At 40.2% G+C, this 16,506-nt stretch overlaps 2 protein-coding genes across 4 annotated transcripts in view; one reads left to right on the top strand and one right to left on the bottom strand.

Annotated features, from left to right (window-relative positions):
• Positions 1-2,920, bottom strand: part of LOC102207735 (clustered mitochondria protein homolog) — an 11,797-nt gene extending 8,877 nt beyond the window's left edge. The window contains exons 1-3 of the mRNA XM_005722247.1: positions 2,585-2,920; positions 454-563; positions 142-313 (exon numbers count right to left, since the gene is read on the bottom strand). Of these exons, the coding sequence (XP_005722304.1) occupies positions 142-313; positions 454-563; positions 2,585-2,633 (331 nt within the window). The 5' untranslated portion in view covers positions 2,634-2,920. The remainder of the gene's footprint in view (positions 1-141; positions 314-453; positions 564-2,584) is intronic.
• Positions 2,921-4,038: 1,118 nt separating this feature from the next.
• On the top strand, positions 4,039-16,438 carry ddhd2 (DDHD domain containing 2). 3 transcript variants are annotated; one of them, XM_005722244.1, is made up of 20 exons: positions 4,039-4,150; positions 4,672-4,863; positions 6,407-6,599; positions 7,721-7,917; positions 8,045-8,134; positions 9,497-9,617; positions 9,719-9,808; positions 9,882-10,023; positions 10,143-10,351; positions 10,449-10,510; positions 10,615-10,731; positions 10,846-10,941; positions 11,160-11,336; positions 11,446-11,472; positions 11,927-12,082; positions 12,390-12,492; positions 12,567-12,728; positions 12,929-13,033; positions 14,319-14,487; positions 14,574-16,438. In XM_005722244.1, the coding sequence occupies exons 2-20, from the start codon at positions 4,744-4,746 to the stop codon at positions 14,653-14,655; spliced, it is 2,418 nt and encodes an 805-aa protein (XP_005722301.1). In that variant the 5' UTR covers positions 4,039-4,150; positions 4,672-4,743; the 3' UTR covers positions 14,656-16,438. The 3 variants fall into 3 exon arrangements, with proteins under 3 accessions (XP_005722301.1, XP_005722302.1, XP_005722303.1); XM_005722245.1 differs by lacking the exon at positions 11,446-11,472; XM_005722246.1 differs by lacking the exon at positions 12,929-13,033.
• The last annotated feature ends 68 nt before the right edge of the window (positions 16,439-16,506 follow it).

Raw genomic sequence — 16,506 nt, 5'->3', positions numbered from 1 at the left:
AATTAAAATGTTACTAATGTGTAAATGGGTTTAATTACCAAAAGAATAAAACAGGCAGTAATTGACTTAATTCTTACATATTGGTGAATTTCTTATTGAGTGGTAGCCAAAGACAGCTTATTAAAAACAGAAACATGATACCTTCCACAAGGCGAAGGATGGCACCTGCTTTAAGACCCTTGACGTTTTGCAGTTGAGCAAGGGGATCCAGAGTTGCCCCGGCCAGTGTGAGTGAAACGTTGGAGCGCGGGAACACCTCATTCCTCGAAAGCAGAGTCATTACTGCATCTTGAACAAGCCAAAAGCCATGGACCTACAGAGATGAATTTTTAAACACACACACACCAGTTAAATCCAATAAATTGTAAGGCAAAGACCCTACAAGAATAGCCATCACCGCTTTTAAAAAGACAAACAAAACAAGGAAAATAGGAACAGACAGTGAGTCAGTACCTGCAGCTCAAAGGGCTCTACTCCTGCTCCCTGGATCTTTACAGAAAACGATGTGACGTCATCTAGGCGAATACCGACAGCATCACTTCCAACAGTCACGCTGTTTGCATCTGTTTGAAGGAGAAATCAGAGGAACAGATTCAACAGGATAAACAAAGAGTTCTGCAAAAGGAGCAGAACATGTCAGTTTCCAGAACAGCTGAGATTCTGTTGACATGCCCATAAAACAGAGTGAAACACCTGCTAATCATCATATCTGATTGCAAACATTTTGAAGGACAGCAAAAAGTAGCATCAAGTTTGGGTGATTTACACATCTGTGAAGGCACCATTTATGTTGAAGTATTTTATTCCCTTTTTCAGGGAAGGCCTTGCTTCCTTCAGCGAGACAAACAATATTTCTGCACCCATTTGAGCAGCATGTCAGAAAAAGCCTGCAGTCTGAACCTGCCACCCACTGAAACATCTGGCACATGATTAAAAGAAAAATATGACAAAGGCGGCCCTGAACTGTTGAGCAGCAAGAATGAGAAAAAAAAAAAAAAAAAAAAAAAAAAAAAAACACACACCCTTTCAGCAGCAGATGGTCCCCTCAGTTCCCAAACACTTGCAGGGCTGTTAAGAAGAAGCGGACACATGCAGCACGGTGGGAAAGGAGCCCGACTTTTATGAAATTGTTTGCTCGAAGTATATACTAAAAAGAAAAGATTACAGCTTCTCAGCTGTAACATTTGACACGTTCTTGCTGTACTACTTGCAAATCATTGCCTTCCTTTTGCATTTTACCTACCGTGATGAGGCAGGGACTCCATCTGGGCAACATTCACAATACTCTTGCTTAGTTGCCACTTTTAAAACAGAGTCAAACAACAAAGGAATAGTAATAATTATTTATCACGTTCTTCCCACTAATTTCCTCTAAAATGAGTATGAGCTAGGATGGAAAGTTTGGTATGTAACAGAGTGCCTGAAGGAGAGTGTGAATTTATACAAGTAATAGGGGAAGGGGGGGGGGAGAGAGAGAAAGAAACATGGGGAGTGTCTAGCTTTTTACACACACTTGCAGGGAGAACAGGACTTGGCGTGTTCCACTAATGGAAGTATGGCTAAACCTGTTGCATTTGCATACCGGCCTACATGCCATCTCAGAGTGAAAGGACAGCCAACACCCAACGCTGCTATGTAGATAAAAGCAGCAAACTGTGACACAAAACTAAAACCTAGGTGATGGATCAGGCTTGCTTGCAATGATGCATTCACACAATGGCTACTAAAACATAACATGCACATTGCAGAGGCCAATAATAACTTTGAGCTTATCTCTGGCTACTGTCATTCATTCACTCTGCAGCACAGCCACAACTCTTGCTGTCAATCTGGGACTACTTTGCAACTGGAAAGCACCCAAAATAATAGCAGTTTGTGATTGGTCGTCAGAATGTCCCTCCTCTCCTCCGCTTCTCTTTTGGAGCTCGTACAGAGTCTATGTTGGCATTGATTCCTTAAGTTGGCTTGCACTATAATCGAGCTAGGAAGCAAAGAAATGTATATGCTACAGCGCGTTCATGGTAACCATGCAAAACGGTAATTGTCAGAGCATTCCTCTGTACTTTGAAATTACCTAAACTGTCAATCACAGTTCAAAGATTAATGACATTTTTTTAAAGAAAAACGCCCTCGGGGCAATTTAATTGGTGACAGGCTAGCGCATATTCTACCTTAACTCAATCAGCATGTTATGTATGAGGGGAGTGGCAACACGTTAGGAGGTCCTCACAAGAGTGTGGCAACTGTTTTGGACAAAAATCAAGAAAGTGTGTAGAGTTTCACTTCTTAAAAAAGGTTGTAAGGGGATATTGTACACATCTGTGTACATATTCCTATTGATTTTAGCTGCATCACAGCACGTGTGTGGCACTCAAATGCGCAAAATACACAGCAGGAGATGCTTCAAGTGGTCAGGAAGTTGGTAAAAGCACCGGCCATGTTCAGAGCAGCAGTACAGTGCTGGAATGTCTCACCCTCCACATATTCTCCTGCTACAGGAGACACCCCTCGCACAAGCACAAAAAGGAAGAAAGTGCCAAAGAGGAGCGCACACGTAAAACACATCCCACAGACTAGTTCTTACCAGCCTTGGCTTGATTTCTTCCTCCTCCTCTCCTCACTTTGTCCTTCATGGCTGCCTGCTGAAGTTTTTCCTGGAGCTGTCTTCTTGTGTTTTACTTCTTCTGTGGTGGAAGCTGCTACCACGCAGTCTTGTTTAAAAACTCACGGAAAAAAAGACCGAGCGAAGACAAGTGGAAACGCACAGTCCTACTGACTGAAGGTAAAATGCCTGCTCAGGACTGCAACTCCTGCCCTGTCTACAAAGCAAACTTAGCTTATCTGCTCTCCCTGTGTAAAAAGCCACACCCTCCTCTTATTGCTCCACACAGGCTCATTACTCCGACTGTCTCACACGCTTGTTGGACTGGGTGTGTCTTTGTTCACTCCTCCCTCCAGAAGCCCTGGAGTAGAAGTGTGAATTAAAGACTGCTTTGACACCAGTCCAACAAAAACGGCTTTTGAATCTAAGTGTTTTATATTGCATTATGTGGAAGCTCGCTCAGCGCATTGGTCCACACATGTCCAGATGTTAACAAAAGGGAATGATGAGGCAGTGTTCTGTAATCTAACGCCAAGTGAGTGCTGCTGGGTGCAGCTTCTGGGCTTCTTCATTTGTGACAAGTTTACTCAGAGTCTGCAGAAAATACAACCGTGAGAAAGCTACGCTTCCACAAATGGGTGCGCCCGTGTGTGACTTGGTTACTCATCTCTTTTGAAAAGTGTACACCTACTACAGTCACATTTTACGCATACCTGTGCAGATTTCAGTCCAAACACGCATTAAGACTTCTGGGTTCGGCTGCTACAATCTCATAAAACTATGTTTTAGTCATCTACAGTGTGCTCGGTGGTGGAGTTATAAAACATCTCTCAGCTGAAAGTCAGGGAAGTTAAGCATGCATCTGGACAAAAGTCAGCTGCTTGTCACTTCTGCCATATTTGTCATATTATAAGATATCCCCACAGGATCGAAATATCCCAGGTTATGGTGGATGATGGCTTTTTGACACTCGTCACGTTTACGTTTTTGTATATAACTGGATGAATGCACAAGTGTCAGAGTAGGGTACACCTCGTTTTCAGCACAGTGAAACACCCCGTACCACGTTAGGGAAGTAAACGTAACGTTACCTTCAGGAGCCCCTTGTAGATTTCACTTTGATTACGAAAATGCAGCTCTTTAGTTCATGTTTTGTGATACTATTCCTTGGGTTTTAATGTAACTGCTCTTATAATAACCTATAAGAAATATATAAAAATACTTTAATGATAACGATGCGTTTGTTTTATTTTATGAAGACTAATACTAACACTAGACGCTATGGTTAAGCACTTCGCCTTCTAATGATCACACTTTGTAGTACAGGCATCGGAGAAACATCCAAATTGATGTAGTTATCCCGAGTCTGTGGTTTTGACCTACATTGTAGTCAGTCGTGAATGCTCACTCAGTAATGTTCATATTTCCGAGGTCACTGCAATCTAGCATCGTTTCAGGAGGCTGTCCTCGGCTAACCGAGCTAGCCACGACAAGATAGAATAAACAAACAATTTAAATCCTCTGCATTAGGTCTTTGTGAAGTTGTCGGTGAGTTTAACTTAACAGCTGTCTGTTACTAATGCTGTGATGTCTAATAACACTGTTTGGAAACAAAAAGAACTGTAATAATAGCGTCCCGTCCAGCCATTGTAACTCAGTTAGCATAAACCTCAACCAGCGCTACAACTCTTGGCCTCGGCGATTGTGTTTTTGCATCCTTTAAAATACAAGGCTTACAACGTGGCAGTTAACCATGAACATTGTTTTAGTTAAGATAATGTACAGCGTTTCCGTGCCACGTACATTATCACAACTTATGATACAGCCGTTGTGTGAGTGAACTTTTAGCTTTTTGTATTTCCATTCTGTTCACCGTTGCTGACCAGCAGCTAAGGAGACAGCTGTCAGTTTATCCTTGGAGCTTAGCTGGCTCTTCTTTTCTCACCACCTGTTATTCTCTCTGTGCCACAATCTGCTGCAACACTTTCACTCGTTTTGTATTTTTTGTTTTTACACGTTGTAACAGGTTATGTATGGGATGCCACTGACTGTCTGTGTCATCCATGCAGAACTCTGTTGTTACATGTCCTGTGACTGTGTGGCCTCCTGCCCGCTTCATGTAAGAGTTGATCATCGAGCTCATGTCAGTCAGTGAAGGTGAAGAGGGGGGTCTCTTTCGGGCTGCCCCAAGCGATAACTCCCAAGACCTGCTCGACAACCCCACTAAGACAGTGGCCACGGGGAGCACACCTGAGGATCAGGTGAGGGTACATGCATAACCATGGGGGGGATAAATGTTGCTGGATGCAGCAACACTAACCCTAATATGAATTTAGTCCTAACCTGTTTCACCAGACATAAAAAAGTGACAGAAGGGACTATACATAAAATGAAATGTAGCATCTTGATGCATGCTCAATCATCCAGGTAAGTAAATCTCCAAAAGTTGATTCTGTTTAATTTGAAAAAAAGTTATATGCTTGAAACCTCTAATATGAAAAGAATATCCAATTTTAAATTTATTCACCTCCTAAACTTGCGGAATCAACTTTTGGAGACATAAATGACATATTAGCAAAAAACAAAAACCCAAAGGCATGAAGGATAGGCTTGAGCAGTCAGATTTGGAGATTTTTATGCTTGATCTTCTTTCTGATGCAACCCCCAATGGATATCTGTCTCCCCTCAGAAAGAACCCAGGGATCTTTCCCTTGTTAGCCAATTGTGTAAACCACTACTCCGTAGAGCCACTTAATAAAGGACAGCAGGATAATGGGAGTAATTTTTAAACTTCATATCCCAGAAGGTGATTATGTTTATCTGGATGCAGTGTTTTCAGTGGGGGTGACTTCTTTGCCTTTCTTGGACTTCCTTATTAAGCATGCATAAAAGCCATATTCATCTAAATTAAGATTTTGGGTTTCCAGCCTGTCACCGGCCAGTCTCTGACTGAGGCTTTAACTTCACCAATCTGCAGTTTGAGAGCCACTCTGGTAGTGTGTAGTAGTAATAGATGGACATTAAATAGTGTTTGTTTTTTGTGGTTTGACTCATTGTAAAGTTTTAAGTAAAGCAGGTAATGCAAAAGTGACAACAATCCTGGTGTGATCATCTGGGCTACTGTCAGAATATCTCTGCCTGTGACTTTGGAGTTTTATCATTTACATTCCTGATGGTTTGTTGCTTTTTCCCCCTGCATGACATGTCATTAAATATGTGGTACAGTTAGTTGTGTGCCTAACAAAGTCTCAGGGAGAAATTTTACTTGCAAGATAACAGCAAGATTTAATTCCTAGGGAAGGTGCTTCGGTCACATTCCACTTTATTCTCAGTCATTATAAATCTGTCCAGATGCTTAATGCAGACTGATTTGGCTGCTGTCAGTAATGTGGGCGGGTGTTGTGTCAGACACTGTTTGACACAATGAATTGCCAAAATTATTACTGGCAGCATTGTGTGTTAACACTGGATTTTCAGTGGAAGTAGATTGTTTACAAGCTATAGTTTTATCAGTTGTGGAAAGAAGAATAGACAAGAGGCAGCTTGTAAAGAAAAGCATAAAGTAGGGCTTTGTGCTTTTTACGAAGACAAGGCCTAATCCTGTCTTTCCTGACACCCCTTGTTCTGTCTCATGGTTTGGGCTTGCTTCATAGGATTTTACAGAAAGGCACAGCCTGGTTCGGACTTTTGAATTTACTGGTTCTAATAATTGCTGAGTTGAACAGTGCACTGTTCCAAAGACAGTAAGCACAGGAAGAAATACCGATGTCAGATTTTGATCATGTCGCCATAATTTTTCTTCAGGCTTCACCTGTGGTGGACGAAGCTTCTCCTTCTTCAGCGTCCTCTTTCGAGATGCTTGACATGGAGTCAGCTCATGCTCCTTACCAAGAAGTGCAGCCTCACTGGTTCTTCTGTCGACGTGCTGATGACAACACCTCCTGGCTTCCTTTCAGCAGAGAAGACTCTGACAAACTAGAGAATGCCTTCACCAACAGTAAGAATGTATTTTACTTGTACGTTATAAAAGATACTGTGTACTTAAATTATTACAAATGGATAGTCTGGGGTTATATCAGCAAGCATTTTTCTGGGCCTTTGTTGACAGTAGGGTGTGGTTGGAGGGTACGAACATGTGTTTGTCAGTTTGCTTAACTAAGGTCATAAAAATGGATTCTATACTGGGAACAAACAAACAAAATCCCATTTGAAAAGCTGGTTAAAAAAATTTTTTTTTTATTAAAACTTGTGATTTTCCTTTAAGGAAAATGCCAGGAAGTAAGACCTGATTTTATTGTATCCAGGAAAATCTGCATAATCCCTGTGTCATTATTACAAAAGTTGGAGTTTTCCTGGAACAACTGATGGAAAGATAAACTTTCAAAACAGTGTTGCTATCACTGGCTAAATGCCCAGTAGGCCATTTGACTGTTCTGTTAGGACATGCTCCCTGCTATTAACAATTTAACCAACCGAAGTTCAGTTTCAGGGTTGGTTTGGGTGTGTCTTAGTGTTCTTAACTCCCACTGACACACTAACGTTTTGAACATCCCCATCCAAAGGAAAACGAACGCAATAATAAAACAGCGGTATAAGAATGTCATTTTAAAAGTATGACTCTTTGAACAAATAACATACTCCTCAAGGGTTCAGAAAGATGTACTTATCAGTAGATAATTTTACAATATTTAAACACCAAAGAAAGAGTCTAAATCTACGTTTAGGGGGAAGCATGTAGTTTTATTATTATTATTAATATTGATCTTGTGTGTGACAACCGCAATGAAAATATGAATGGTGTTGTACAAAATGTTGTCAATAAAGGTTAAGTTGACAAATAAAAGGGTATGAGTGTCCATTAAACTAAAGGCGGACGGTGTTTCTAACAGCAGGTACATGATTAAATTATTTCAGAAGAATAAACTTATTGTTCACTTGGTGATGCTGATGAAGTCACTGATGAGTGACCAGTAATTGCTGCAAAGTAAAACGTGTGATTAAATTTAACTTGTAAAGTAACTTGTTTAGTCCTGTAAAAATAGCATACGCTGTAATTAAATCAAAGCACCAGAGTGCTTTCTTTATTTATATCTGCGTTTGTATGTTTTTACCTCGCAGTCAGCGACGAGGGCGAGGAGGATACGGTGGTAGCTGTGGAAGGGCAACGGTATGATGTACATGTCAAGGAAAGGAAGCGTCACGCTGTGTATTGGGAGCAAGCTCCCTCTGAGGTCCGCAGGTGCACCTGGTTTTACAAAGGAGATAAAGACACCAGATTCATGCCTTATCCTGAGGATTTCAGCAAGGATCTGGAGGTAGTCAGACACAAATAATGAGCTTTCACCAGCACTCCTTCCTTCTCTATAGCTGACTACTTTCTAACTTTATAGTCTTCTCAACTTTGGTCTTAAGTAACACTTTTAATATATAAATATTTTGCAGGAAGCCTATAGGAAATCAGTGACTTCAGATGAATGGAAGAAGAAATTGGATTTTCCCACTGGAGAGACTGTCATCTTACACAATCCGAAGGTAAAGCCTGCTGTTAAAATATCAAAGAGTGATTCTGTTCATGAGACTGGCACCCAAAGAACTATTTGCATACTTAAAATGTTTTTTATTTCACTGAATTAGAAACAAAATGAAAGCAAATTACATTTATTATATTAAAAAAAACAACCAGGAAACAGACCTTATTTAGATAATAAAATATTAGAGATTTTCTCTACTGTGAACCTGCTGGGTAAAATTTTAAAAAAGCCACCCATTGCCAAAAACAATCTTCTTATGACTAATGTGATGTGAGCTTGGAGAGCACTCACAAAATTATTTAATAGCACTCTCCCTCTTTTATCTTATAACAACACTGGCTGATAACCCAGAGCTGTTATTACAGGAAACTTATCAAATTTTACATTTTGGCAAAGAGCGGGTGCTGTTAATCTTTTTGAGAATGGAAGACTTAAAACATTTGATTCACTGACAGTTCAGTTTAATACATCAAATCTTATACAAATATTTAGAGATCAAACACTTTGAGTCTAAGCTCAGATGACTCAGAACTGTTAGATAGATTTTTATTTTTTTTTAGATATGCAGATGCTGTTCTGAGGAGTTAACTTTGAGCCTGGGTAAACTTTCATGGCAGTTTGCAGCAGGCATAAAAAGTTACAGTATAATATTTTACCACACATCTGCACATGTCCGTTCATCTGTTGTAAGTACACAACAGGAACCACTCCAGACTGTCCCAGTTTCAAATGTAAGCCTCGTTAACACCAGGTTGCATTGCAATCAGATGTGCCGGGCACCACTATGTTCAAGTGTTAATGCAGCAAAAGGTCAACAAGTTTCAGCAGATCTGTGTCTGGTTTGGAAGGTTTGGGAACAAAAGAAAGATGCAATCCAGCCTTTTTTCATGTTAGCAAGGAAAGCTATAATGGTGATGTGGGTCAGAGATGAGATCCTTGATTGACACACTGCTCCCCTTTCCATGTGGAAATCACAGGTCTCAGAGATGTGAATAAAAGAAAAACTTGGACACTTTATTTATGGAAGGACTTTACTTTTACAGCAGGAATGGGAGAGGCCACTGGAACTTGTTGGGGTTGATTCTAATTTGTTTAAAAGTAGATGACATGGACAATTGCCACATTTTTGTAACTGGAATCAAATGACATGGATGACATTTGTTCATATATTACTCATTGTTGTACTTCACCAAACTATTGTGCAAGCGTATTGTTTTGGGTCACTATTATTAATGTCACAACTTCTCTTACTTTATGTATTATTGTATCAGCATTGTTTTTTGTTTATCTTTAAAAAAAAAAAAGATATAATTAAACTTATTTGTCACCCATATAAGTCTCTACCCACTGTTTTTCTTCTCAGTTGATAATGCAGTATCAGCCAATAGGATTGCAGGATGACTGGGTGTCCTCCCCCTCAGAACATACCCGGCCAAGAACTGTCAAAAGGGGAGTAGACAACATCTCTGTAGAAATACCTGATGGTATGTATGATAATGTGGTGAAAGCTACTCGTCACCAGTTTCAGAAAGTATCCCACACAGTCAGCGCTTTAGGCTCATCATATTTGTACGTGTGTTTGCAGGTGAACCAGAAAAGGTGGACCATGTTGTCTTCATGGTGCACGGCATTGGCCCTGCGTGCGACTTACGTTTCCGATCCATCATACAGTGTGGTAAGTTTCTTTGTTTATATGTATATATAAATGTTCCCATGTGTGTTTATGACCTCTTTTAATATCTTTCCAGTGAATGACTTCAGGAGTGTTTCCCTATCCCTCCTGGCCTCTCATTATAAGCGTGCTCAGCAGGAAGGTCAGGTGGGCCGAGTAGAGTTCCTCCCAGTCAACTGGCACAGTGCTCTACATGGAGATGCCACTGGTGTTGATGAGTAAGTATGAACAGAAATTGGACATCAACAAAACAGGATTTCTCTGTTGCAGTCCAGCTCATGACCCTGTTAGACGCTTTTCTTGTTTTCTGATTTCTCTTGTCTTCCCCACTTCCCAGGGACATCCAGAGGATCACTCTCCCCAGCATCAGCAGGCTGAGACATTTCACCAATGACACTCTGCTGGACTTGTTTTTCTATAACAGCCCCACTTACTGCCAGACCATAGTGGACACAGTGGCCTCGGAGTTCAACAGGCTACATGTACTCTTTAAGCAGAGACACCCAGAGTTCAGCGGGACAGTTTCAGTAGTAGGCCATAGCCTGGGTTAGAGATGTGCAAACGCAGAAACTCTCGCAATCACAAAGACGTGGGACCTAAAATGCAGAGTTTTAACTTTTCTGCTTTGCCTCTACTTCTGCAGGTTCACTGATCCTGTTTGATCTGCTAACCAATCAGAGGGATGAATCACAAGCTAGACAAGGGGTACAACATGACATTCCCAGCAAAGAATAATGAAACTTTACTGATTAGGAAAGATTGTATATTTCTTCATGGCTTTTTCAGTTCTATCTCCTCTTCTACGTAAGATCTCTGGTGAGCCCTGTCACCTGAACTGCAACACACTGGAGCAGACTCTGAACAGACTGGGCCTACAGCAATATCTGGATGTGTTGCAGAACGAAAACCTGGATCTCGAATCTCTGGTAACACATAATGAATATACACACTGAGAGAACTGAAGGTTGTATACTGTTCACATAATAACACCCACTGAGTCAGTTGATTCTACTTAAAAACCCATTGATCTTCTTTTTTAGGCTCTTTGCCGTGACAGTGATCTTAAAGATTTGGGAATTCCTCTTGGACCTAGAAAGAAGATCCTGAATTATGTCAGAAGGAAATGGCTTCCAGAGGTCTGGCTCATTTCAATTATGTGGATTTTCTTCCTCCTTTTTTTTTTTTTTTTTTTTTTTAAGAATTTGTACTTGAATGAAATGCAATTGGAGAATATTGGTGAATTTTAGTGATTTACATGAATTTGCTAATTTACTTTCCTTTTTTTGGTTTAACATAGTTTAAGCCATGTTTGGAAAACCTGCTGATAATGTTTTATATTTCTTATTCATAACAGGACTGCAGGATGGGAGCAGTGTGTCAGGCACAAGGGCCACAACTTCAGCCTGAAGTGACAAGTACTCAGGATGGCAATGAGTCTTCAGGATTACCACCTCAGCAGTTCCACTTGCACAGGCCGCAGTCTGTCACTAGTGCTGTGGACTATGAGTACTTCGATGTGGGCATTGGACAGGTACAACACATGCAGACAAATACACCATTGTTATTTTTGCTCGGGGGGTGAAGCTTTGATGCATCACCTTCCTGCTTCTCTCCTCCCCTCCGCCCGCTTACCTGGACAGGCCAATGGAGGCATAGCCAAGGGACAGGTGTGTCTCACATGGTGTCCACATACTCTTCGGCTTTGTCCTTTGCTGTCTTTGACCTAACTGTGTCTGGAGTTTCTGTTCATATATACTTCAGTCAGAACAGGGGGCTCTCAAGGGAGCTAAACTACAGCAGATCAATGATAAGAGAACTTTTGTCATATTGTGCCATTATTAGGGTACCGTGTTTGTCCCATTGAAAGGTACATCCCAGTGCCATTGTCTGTCTGTCCTCACACTCATGAGTTAGTCCTGCATGAGTGGCCATCTCCCTGGTGTCCTCCTCACCTGCTGGTGTACTTCCTGGATGTTGTAATATTTTCAGATGGCACAGCTAACCAAGGGAGAAATTTCTATCGTGTGTGTGTGTGTGTGTGTGTGTGTGTGTGTGTCCTACAACAGAATCTGTTTAAATTATAACTCACTGTAACAAGCTAACCCCACCATTTTTCCACAGGTATCCATTGATTACCCGCAGCTTGAATTCCACCCTCAGACGTTTTTTGCATTCGGTTCTCCAATTGGTATGTTTCTGACTGTACGTGGGCTTAAACGCATCGATCCAAACTACACCTTCCCCACCTGCAAGAGCTTTTACAACATCTACCACCCAGTGAGTAACTCCTTACTTAACTCAAATGCCCACTCTGATTCTGCACTCATCTCTTAAAGAAACCTCACCTGCCAGTATGAGTTGGGGAAAAAAAGAGGAAATGAAAAATGTTAACAGCATTAGATTAAGGTAATTGGATTAAAGTAGACAGCTTCTTTGCTCTTTACTACTTCTTTATTTAGTTGTTGAATTCAAGATTAAAAGATTTGCCAAAGAAATAGTTGGTATATAGACAAGCACCTGCTGGACTCTTTCTCTACTCACATGATGAAAGAGGTAATCTTTTATGTCTTTTATCTGTGTTTAGTATGATCCTGTTGCCTATCGGATAGAGCCCATGATTGTTTCCGAGGTGGACCTGGAGCCCATGCTAATCCCTCACCATAAAGGCCGCAAGAGGATGCACCTGGGTATGATTATTTCTCTGTACTGAAATAAGCTGTACTATTGTAGGAACTCATTTCCGTTTCTCTTTGTTTTGTAGAACTAAAGGACAGCTTGACCCGAATGAGCATGGATTTGAAGAACAATGTCCTGGGATCATTACGGACTGCGTGGCAGTCCTTTGCCAGACTGCCGGTTGCTGCACTGCCTCCGGGGGAAGGAGGAGAAACTACAACAGAGAAAACCCTTGAGGAGACGCAGGGTAAATAACGCATGTTCATTTGCTTTATTTGTGTGTGTTGTGTGTGTGTTTGCGTGTGGGAGCGAATGTGCACACGTGTGTCTAACTCAGTCTCCTCGTACTCCTCTCACCCCTCTCTGCATGTTGCCCTCCTCTGTTCTGCTCTATCTGGTGTTTTCTTCTGCTTCCCTCACCCTTTACTACTTTACTATGAACCTCAGCCTCAGCGGCAGTCACTGCTTCTACTAAGAGGGAAGACAAAGGGGCTAATTTTTGGACTAAAATACTGGCGTGGTCTAGTGCCATTCATAGGCATTACTTTCGAGGTAAGCTAGCATAGTCATTTGCGTGGGGTTGATTAATAAAACAAGTAATTAACTCATTGTAATTTATAGCTGCTGTAACATTGGTTTAATGACCTTTTAGTCCTCTCAGAAAGCTCTAAGCCTATGAATACATCATTACTCATCTTGACCTAGAAAACTAACATGTTTCCAGTATTCATACAAAAGAGGCAGAATTAATTATTTCTACTTTGCTGCTCAGTTGCAGAGGTTTACATCGGCATTTACATTTGCTCATATACAAAGAGGGAATATGATGTATTTTTTCCTGTAGCTCATTACTGACTCAGGCTCCGTTAGGCTTCTGCCTCCCGCTTTTCCTTTTAGTTCTGGCTGGTGGATCCTCAGTATCATAAGCCGGTGTAACTAAAGCAGTGGACTGAACAAGCAGCACTAGCAGTTTTAAAGCAGTCAAGTTTTCTTTTCTTTCTTTTTTTTAATTACATGAGAAATTAGCTGGAATATGATATTCATCTGTAGACCTTGTGCAGTAGCTACATGTGGGTGCACGTCCTGCAATTAAGTGACAGGATACCGTTTTTTTGTTTTGTATCTCAGGGCTCACAGGTATTCATTTACAACCTTATTCTAATGGAATGTTATTTGAGAGTTTTTATGTTTTAATGTCAGGATTACAAGCCAGTACATGCAAAGATAGATTGAGACGCTAACAGCAGCAGGTTCATCAGAAGTGCATTGGGGTTTTTAGGGGAGCCTCGAGGGATTCATTGCAAGCTAACAAGCACATCAGTCAAAACTACCCCAACTTACTGACATTTACTCATGATTTGCCTATAACTATACACGTACCTGATACTACATCAAATGAACTAAAATGTCATAGTAGACAAGTATTGACAAACCTCCTTCACTAATATAAACCCGTAAAAACACGTTTTGTTTGTTTTGCTTTTTTAAGCCTAAAATGTATATTAACTAATGCCATGGGGTAGCGTCCCAACCCCATCTGACAGGATCTATGATGGTAGTATATACTGATTGATGTTTGGAGTAGACTTCTCAGAGTATTGTTAGTAGTGTTTGCAGAAGTGGATTTAGCTGCACAGTTTGCATTTAACTTTTATTACTCTTTAAATTTAGTTTTGTGTTGCTCACTGCAAACAGCACATGCTTCCCTCTTTGCTCTCACTTAGTTATCTGTTAATTATTTTACCACAGAGGGTAAGTAAAAGCAAAGAGCCTCTGTTGGGTGTTGTCATGGTTTCGGTGCGTGCAGCCTCGTTTGAAATGATTTCTGTCCCTTCAGGAGGGTTTGATGAGGCAGAGTCCTCAGAGTCAGTGGAAGAAAGAGAGCACCGTGAGATTAAAATGGGGATGTTAAATGGAGGTCGACGCATTGACTATGTGCTTCAGGAGAAACCCATTGAGAGCTTCAACGAGTACCTGTTTGCCATCCAGTCTCATCTGTGTTACTGGTGAGTTTTTTGTATCTGTGCAGGGTTGATGGGAATGATTTAAATATTTTTACTTCAAATAAAAGGTTTGTCTTTCTGCTTGTTAGGGAATCGGAGGATACAGCTCTACTGCTGCTGAAGGAGATTTACGACAACCTAGGTGTGGCTATCGAACAGCCACAACAGTAGGAAAGTTGTATAAATGAAGAAATGTTTGCCTGATTTTAGGAAAATGAAGGACAAATGATAGAGCCAGAGTTTGTACATTATTTTTCCAGAATGCCTTACTGTCGGGATGATACATGCCTGCCAGAATCTATCCAAACCCTTCAGTAGTGACAGTTTGACTCCAGTCAGGTGATCTAGGTTCTTCTTTTTTGTTTAACCTTAATTTAGGATGGCAGCTGCTTCTTGCCACTACAGGAAGCACCGTCGTGCTTCTGGTTGCACTATTTTTAATCATTCTTTACTTTACTCTTCTTTTACTTCAAGTTGCTGAGTTACTGAAATATTGTGCTTACAACTACCAGAAAACCCACACAATACCTTTGTACTTGTTTGTCGTCGCATGTCGAACTAGAACTCATTTTCAGGTGGCACTTTCAACAAAAACATATTTACGATTTCATTCATAAAATCAAAATGGCACATATTCTTTTATATTTATCTATAGTCTGTAAAAAAATTTATAGATTTCCCAACTCTGTGCACAGTCTGCAATCACACATGTAGAGTTGTTTTGTTTGACTTAATAGGATTTTTGCTTTATAAACAGGAAAATGAAAGTTTATGTTTTGTCTGTTACGTTTTTCTGGCAGCTCTATTCTCTCTGCCCACATCAGAGACACTTGAAACCCAAAGCTGCTTTCCCATACATTTGTGCAGCGTTTTGGTAATGTTGGTGTCACTCCTGTTACTTCACAAACATACTGCTGTTAATGTAAGTAATGTTTGTGTCTAACACATGTATCTGTATGAAGAAACCATGATGATGTTTGGAAATGCAGGTGTCTTTTTGTATGCACTCTAAGTGTGGGTTGGTATTCTATGTTTTAAGATTGTGTAAACTAATGGAAAGGTCACATTCACCCACTCTCCCTCAGTTTTGTACCATTTCCTCTTTACCACGTTGTTGCTTCTTTGCATTTGGCCCAGCAATGCATCGTCTGTCCTAAAATATAGTTGCTTCGGATTCAGACTACAGTCTTCGGGCAGTTGTAACTTTGGCGTTATCCACGAGTCCGATTTTTCTTATCTCCTTCTTTGTACTGAAGTTTTGTAAGTCACCCTTTCTGTTTGCACTGCATGCACTTCTTTTTTAAAATAGCACAGAGTTTTGCAACATATTGTGATCCTGTTTCAATTCTTACGCTCTAAAATGTTAATAAATATTATGCACACGGCAAAAGAATTTTGTTGTAAAATTCATAAGAATTTCATTTCAAGTACAAGATGTATTAAAAGATGTTTCAAATGTATTTATTTTATATAAAAATATATATTTGTTGGGAAATATCAGTATTATAAGTAAGATAAATTTGCATATCAACCAACATAATGTCAAGACTATTGAGTTAGAAACTGTGTGTGTTAGAGTAATTTACCTTTTGTAAGACTCTTTTATTATCACTATCAGGGTAGCACAGCCCTCTGCATGTGACATTTGCATAAATAATGAATTAACCTGCTCAGCTGGTTCTTTTTCTTCTTTTAAAAATGCACTAAATGCGCCGTAACCATGACGATGTTCTGTAGAACCTAATGATTGTCTGTAAATTTCACTTTATAAACCACAGCCATGATAAACAGTAGAAAACGGGACTTAATAGTCCATGAGTCTTCTTCAAAACCATAACCATTGTTTTGGGCACTTTATACTGATATACTGTTATATACCAAATACAAAAAAAATCCTTTCTGATACCCTGTAAATGTGGTTACATGTTTTGTGTGCCATAATAAAATATTCCAAATGCGTTGTGCTTTTTCAGGTTTATTGAAACATGATTGTTTTGAATTTGAAATAAATAAATAGCTTTT

The sequence above is a fragment of the Pundamilia nyererei genome, unplaced genomic scaffold (genome assembly GCF_000239375.1).
Source record: "Pundamilia nyererei isolate P.nyererei 1_Seehausen unplaced genomic scaffold, PunNye1.0 scaffold00006, whole genome shotgun sequence".
NCBI classification, from domain to species: domain Eukaryota; kingdom Metazoa; phylum Chordata; class Actinopteri; order Cichliformes; family Cichlidae; genus Pundamilia; species Pundamilia nyererei.
Note: the sequence above shows the minus strand (reverse complement) of the source record. Positions and strands in the feature narration are given on the sequence as shown.

Coding starts and splice junctions, on each gene's coding strand:
- ddhd2 (XM_005722244.1), top strand. CDS start 4,744: ATGTCAGTCAGTGAAGGTGAAGAGGGGGGTCTCTTTCGGGCTGCCCCA. Junction 9,618..9,718: donor CTCTGTAGAAATACCTGATG/GTATGTATGATA, acceptor GTGTGTTTGCAG/GTGAACCAGAAAAGGTGGAC. Junction 12,493..12,566: donor CCGCAAGAGGATGCACCTGG/GTATGATTATTT, acceptor TTTGTTTTGTAG/AACTAAAGGACAGCTTGACC.